This window comes from Bison bison, unplaced genomic scaffold (assembly GCF_000754665.1).
Source record: "Bison bison bison isolate TAMUID 2011002044 unplaced genomic scaffold, Bison_UMD1.0 scf7180017864256, whole genome shotgun sequence".
Lineage (NCBI taxonomy): Eukaryota > Metazoa > Chordata > Mammalia > Artiodactyla > Bovidae > Bison > Bison bison.
This window is the reverse complement of record NW_011494828.1, coordinates 2586488-2592484: the sequence shown is the minus strand read 5'-3', so window position 1 is coordinate 2592484 and position 5997 is coordinate 2586488. Positions and strand designations below refer to the sequence as shown.

The 5997-nt window shown below is 47.3% G+C and overlaps 2 protein-coding genes across 3 annotated transcripts in view; one reads left to right on the top strand and one right to left on the bottom strand.

Annotated features, from left to right (window-relative positions):
• Positions 1-884, top strand: part of EFCAB14 (EF-hand calcium binding domain 14) — a 38296-nt gene extending 37412 nt beyond the window's left edge. For both annotated transcript variants that reach the window (XM_010847888.1, XM_010847887.1), the window contains one exon: positions 7-884. The gene's annotated coding sequence lies outside the window, so the exon portion shown is untranslated. The remainder of the gene's footprint in view (positions 1-6) is intronic.
• Positions 885-2722: 1838 nt separating this feature from the next.
• Positions 2723-4484, bottom strand: TEX38 (testis expressed 38). The gene is made up of 2 exons (XM_010847886.1): positions 4396-4484; positions 2723-3464 (listed from the first exon to the last, which is right to left on the bottom strand). The coding sequence occupies exons 1-2, from the start codon at positions 4430-4432 to the stop codon at positions 2854-2856; spliced, it is 648 nt and encodes a 215-aa protein (XP_010846188.1). The 5' UTR covers positions 4433-4484; the 3' UTR covers positions 2723-2853.
• Positions 4485-5997: the final 1513 nt, after the last annotated feature.

The following is a 5997-nucleotide window of genomic DNA, read 5'->3' as shown; positions in this document are numbered from 1 at the left end:
TGAAAGTTGTCTTAACTTACCCAGCGTATGTTGATCTGTAATCAAGCCTAACCTGCCACACCTCAATCCTGAGAGGAAGACTGAGTAGAATTAGTAGTTTTGGTTTCAGTTTTCATTTCAAATGCTTTTTTATCTCTTCATTCTGGCAGCTCCTACTGCTTTCCTAAGTTACCCAAGGCATGACTTCTTGGTCCTATTTTTCTTTTGCTGTCTATCTGGTATAATGTTTACCTAGAGAGACTCCCCCATAAATCGAGGGGCAATATATTAAAGGAAGAGAAGACTCGAAGAGAGAAACTGGCTTGGATCCCTAAATAGTAGTGTTGTCTTACAAGCAGAGAAGGGCCTGGCTCTTAGGGTTGTGTCTGTTACAGCCCAGCTGAAGAGTGGACACCTTCCACCTGCTGCTAGCTGCTTTCCCTGCCCTCGGCATTCCCTCACTTTGTTGCTGGACAGAGCCCCATCTGCCTCCCTTCTCTCTCTGGTCTCGGCGGTCACAGTTGAAGATTTTGACTGAGATGGGCTCATACTCATAATGGCCTATTGTTGAGTTGTTTTTAGTGACAGCTTTTGTTTGCTACACACCTCATTGGCTTGCTTACCAACACAACACCAGTAAGATGTGGGTCCTCTCATATCCAAACCAGAACACATTTGGGTATTCCTGAGACTTTATAGAGCGTATATCGTTTGTTATACGAACCTAACCTATCTTGTTCTTTTCTCATATTAAGAAATGTAAACCTACTTTGCTTTAGTGGAGCTATTTTGGTAATGTTTAAGCAGTTTTGATTCTGTTTAGGGAGTGAATTCAAGATTTCCATCACTTGATTTGGGCTTTGCTAATTTCATATCAGTAATAAAACCATTTTAATTTATATAAATTAAACATTGCTTTTTTCTTCCACTGTGTCTATGATTAAAGGCTCATGTGCCCCCCCCCCCCATTACTAAGAAGAAAAATCTACTTTGATCCTTATTTTTATGGACTCCTTCCTCCTTTTGGATGCAAAGCCTAACAGATGGTGGACAGAAAGTAACATTGAAGAATCTGCAGATTTGCCCAATTTGGCCTGAAGAAATGAAGGCGTTTTGGCATCTGTGGCGATGTGGGCAGGGTGAGGGAAGAGTAAAGCCCCTGACTCTGCATCAACCAGGGAAGTTCCACTTAGACCTGCTTTTTATTTTGAGGTTCACTATAGGAGCATGTTTATAGGAAATATTCCATGTCTTCAGGAAAAATGAAGGAAGAAGGCTTGAAATCCATTGCAATATAAGGGTCATAGAGGAAGAGGCTGGGGCTTTTTTCACACATAAAATTTTTTTAATTAGCTCTACATGGTTGCTAGATTCTGGGATTACACACACACACACAATCTGGGAGGCCTTTCCTCTCAGGAAAAAGCATACATAAAGACTAGCTCATAAGTACGGTAAGGGGATTTTCTCATTTCCAAAGTGAAGGAAAATTTTATATCCTGGAGCATATCTTGGAGCAGAACTAGGTTTTCTTAGACTTGAACTGGGATCAAATAGCCAGTATTATCTTTGTCTCTCCTTTTAGAATAGTTTCCAAAAGATGCAAAAAATAATATTCACATGACGGAGGAGCCTGGTAGGCCGCAGTCCATGGGGTCTCTTAAGAGTCGGACACGACTGAGCGACTTCACTTTCACTTTTCACTTTCATGCATTGGAGAAGGAAATGGCAACCCACTCCAGTATTCTTGCCTGGAGAATCCCAGGGACAGGGGACCCTGGTGGGCTGCCGTCTATGGGGTCGCATAGACTTGGACACGACTGAAGCAACTTAGCAGCAGTGGCAGCAGGATCTTAACTTTGGGAGAAGCCATGAATCCCTTTAAGATTTAAAAAATTGGGTACTTTTAGGAGGTTCATTGGCCAGCCCTCTGCCAAGTCAATCTGTAAACCAAGTTAATCATGCCCTACACACACAAATCATTTTCCAAGAGTTTTCAAAAAAGACATTAGGGGATGGGGACCATGGTGAATGGTGGAAAGATCAGGAACTTTGATGCCAGGCAGACAAATTTGAGACTTTGCAACATGATATGATGGACTTCCCTGGTGGTCCAATGGCTTAAGACTCTGTGCTCCCAATGCAGAGGGTCTGGGTTCGATCCCTGGTCAGGGAACTAGATACCACATGCCACTACTAAGAGTTCACATGCCTCAAATAAAGATCCGGTGTGCCGCAACCAAGACCCAGCGTAGCCAAAACAAATATTTTTTTAAATGATATGCGAAATGCCCTTGGAAACTCTTAATCTGTAAGAGAAAGATTGTGATATCTGTTTGACAGTGTTCCTGTATTAGAAATAATGTAGAGACAATACATCATAGATGTTAACAAAGAATGCGATTCAAGCAGCAGTGCAGTGTGGTTCATAGATTTCACACTGACTTGTTTTGGCCATTACGAATCACCATTGCTCATGCATCCTCCGTGACTGTCACTCTGTGGCTGTGCTCAGTGTCCCACAGAACAGCAGTGCCTTTGGGCACCTAACCCAGGGTCTGGCACATGGTTTTATTCTGAAATAACAGAGGGATGTTGAGCCCATCACAAGTACTGGCTCAGTGTGTCTCCCCACAGTCATTCCCACTGGTGTTGGTGAGACTCTGACCTTTAGCTTAGTTTGCAAAATGCCCTCCATCAGACACTGCCCTCCTAACGACAAATGAGACACATGGAGCCTTTGGACTTTTTAAATCTTTCATTAGGTGACATTCACTTGGGCCCTGACCTCGTGTCAATACCACCTCCCTGAGGTCAGCTCTATTTCCTGTTCTGCCCAGGATGCCTCCAGCTCCCATCCTCAGTGAGCGGAGGCTACAGTTCTGAAGCAAAGGGCTTGGCATTCAAGCAGTGGTCCCCCTGGGCCATTGTGGGGAGGGAATTGAAGTGGACATTCCTTTGAGGACAGGTGGCCAAAGGGTAGGAAACCGAGTGGTTCAGCATCGGGGGTAGGTTACACAGGGAGAGGGCAAAGGGCACCTCCTGAAAGATGGGAATTGGGAGTGGGGAGCTGGCCTGGGGCCGCAGCACTGGGGAAGAAGGTAGGGGCTGCTGTGGTGCCAGCTGCACTGCAGGATGCAGGGGGCCGGGGGCCTCCACCTTGGGGCTGCTATCTTGAGCAGCATAGCTCCTGCTCTCGGGGACATCCAGCTCCGAGGGGCGATCTGAATTCTGGGTGTCAGTCGCAATCTTGGTGGCAGCAGGGGGAGGGCCAGTATTGATGGCTGCATTCATGCCATAGTGCCGTCGCTTGTTAATCCAGTACAACAGCGGGCTGTAGGTGAATGTGGCTGCTCTCATCACCTCCACCCACTCCTGGGCACGCTCTTCCCGCCGCACGTTCTTCCTCCAGTGCAGAAAGAGAATGCAGCTGCCAGTTACCACAGAACACAGCCCCAGGAATCCAAAGTACAGTGACACCCACACTAAAGGCAATAAGAAAAAAGAGTAAGCTGGCTGAAAGGTGTAGTTTGGGGAGTCTCGGCTGTTTCTCATTCCTCTCCTTAGCCCTTTCACCATTCGTCCCCTCCACTTATCAAACCAATCAATCCTAAAGGAAATCAATTCTGAATACTCAATGGAAGGGCTGATGCTAAAGCTGAAGCTCCAATACTTTGGCCACTTGATGCGAAGAGACCACACATTGGAAAAGACTCTGATGCTGGGAAAAATAGAAAGCAGGAGAAGGGGATGACTGAGGATGAGATGGTTGGATGGCATCATTGACTCAATGGACATGAGTTTGTGCAAACTCTGGGAGACAGTGAAGGACAGGAAAGTCTGGTGTGCTGCAATCCATGGGGTCACAAAGTCGGATGACTGAACACAACTTCTCCATTTAACCACTCTCTCAATTCCTTCCTTTCCTTCTCATTGACTTGCCTCATCATTCTTTTATTCAAAGCAGAATTTTCAGAGAGCTTAAGAGGCCACCTTTAGCCCTTTACAGATAAGGAAAGTAAGGTCTGGAGAAGCATGACTGCCCAGGCTTACTCAAGCCTCTGGATCCCAACCCTGGCCCATCCAAAACATCAGAATAAGAAGCCTCACTACAGGCAAAGACCATCAAGAAGATAGCAGTTTACCAGTGGATGGGACACCAGTATCCCATCCCATTTCACCAAACCCTAATCATTCAGTTGAGATGGTCCTGGGATATTCTCTGGGGGGGCAGAGATACATGGCCTCTGCCCTCAAGAAATCCGTAGTTTTCTAGAGTAAACCCTGTCCTAACTCTTTAATACTCTTCCATGCAGGCAGTCATCACTCCCATCCAGGCAAAAGGTCTTCCCTGAGTGCCCCCAAGCCTAAGGGCACAAAGCAAGCAGCAGGGGTTTGGGGAGGAACCACATTTACCACCAGGGAGGCTGAGGTCCTCCCTTTGGGAATCCATACAGTCAAATCTTGGTACCTTACTGGTGCCTCTGGGGAGAGGGAGCTCACCTACTCATATGTTTAGCCAATAGGAGTCCCCAGAATGCCCAGACCCCATTGTTCCTTAAAGGCGGGTCACTGAGTTCCGAACACTGAGCATCCAGGGCTAGCATTTGTAAAGTCTAATGGAAGGAAGGGACTCCAGCAGGGGTGTTTCCTGGACATTGTGCACCTCTACTGCTTCTACCAGGGCCTGACCCACACTCTGAATTATTGGTCCTGTACCCCTGACCCACAGAGCAGCCTCCAGGACAGGGCCCTAGGTCCTTCAGCGGCTTGTTGTATCCCTAGGCTTTAAGGAAAAGTTGATGGATACCTGTCCCGAATGGCGCCTGGGACAGGGTACACCCAGAGCAGTGGGCAGCCCTGACCTCAGGTCTTCTGGCTTCCCCGGTGGCTCAGAGGGTAAAGCATCTGCCTGCAATGCGGGAGACCCTGGTTGGATCCCTGGGTTGGGAAGATCCCCTGGAGAAGGAAATGACAACCCACTCTGGTACTCTTGCCTGGAAAATCCCATGGATGGAGAAGCCTGTAGGCTAGAGTCTATGGTAGGCTACAGTCTATGGGGTTACAAAGAGTCAGACAGGACTGAGAGACTTCACTTTCACTTTCACTTTCCTTGGCTCTTACAATCTCTTTTGTTTAATTACCTTCCTTCAGCCAAGTGTTGGCAAGTGTTTCTGGGGCATCTGGCCCTATGGGAGCTTCCCACCATCTGTCCCTACATCTCTTTCCAGCCTCACCTTCCTCCCCATCCTTCATACACGTTTCCCTTCTGACCAGGTGACTCTTCAACAGACCCTGCTCATTCCCATCTCTGGAGCTTTGCTTACACTGCTGCTCCACCTAGGAGTGCCCCTCCCCACTTCCCCCCTCACCCCATCCTCAAACACCTGCTTATCCTTCAAGGCTCAGCCCAACACCCCATACTCTGTGACAGACAGTTGTTTCCATCAGCTCCCAGAATTTCACCACATCCAGTTTGAAGGCACTTTGAGAGTTGTCTAGTCCAACTCCCAGAAGATGCTTGAGTCCTAGAAGCAGATCTCCTCTATGCACCAGTAATCCCTAGGAACTGCTTGGGTCAGGGACTTGCTCACACCTCCTGAGGATACGGGCAGCTCAGAAAGCTAACTAAGCCCAAGTCAGCCTCCATGTAGGTTGCACAACTAAGCTTAGATTGGCTTCTTGGCACCATCTGATTACTTCCCTGTTTAAGCCTTCAGCATGGCATCTAGGGATAATGAGCATAGATTTCTCTTCTGGTTCCACTTAATCTGGGCTCTCCTTACTGGCTCCTGCTTTTCAGTCTCCTTTGCTAGTTTCTCTTCTTTTCTCTGATCTCTAAATGTCAGGTGCCCTAGGACTCAGTCCTTAGCCCTCTATCCACATTCATTCCCTCAGTGATCTCCCCCAGACTCATGGCTTTAAATATCATAGCTACACTGTCAACTCTCACTGTTATACCTCCAGCCCAGATCACTTCTCAGAATTTTAGACTCATATACCCAAAAGCCTGATTGA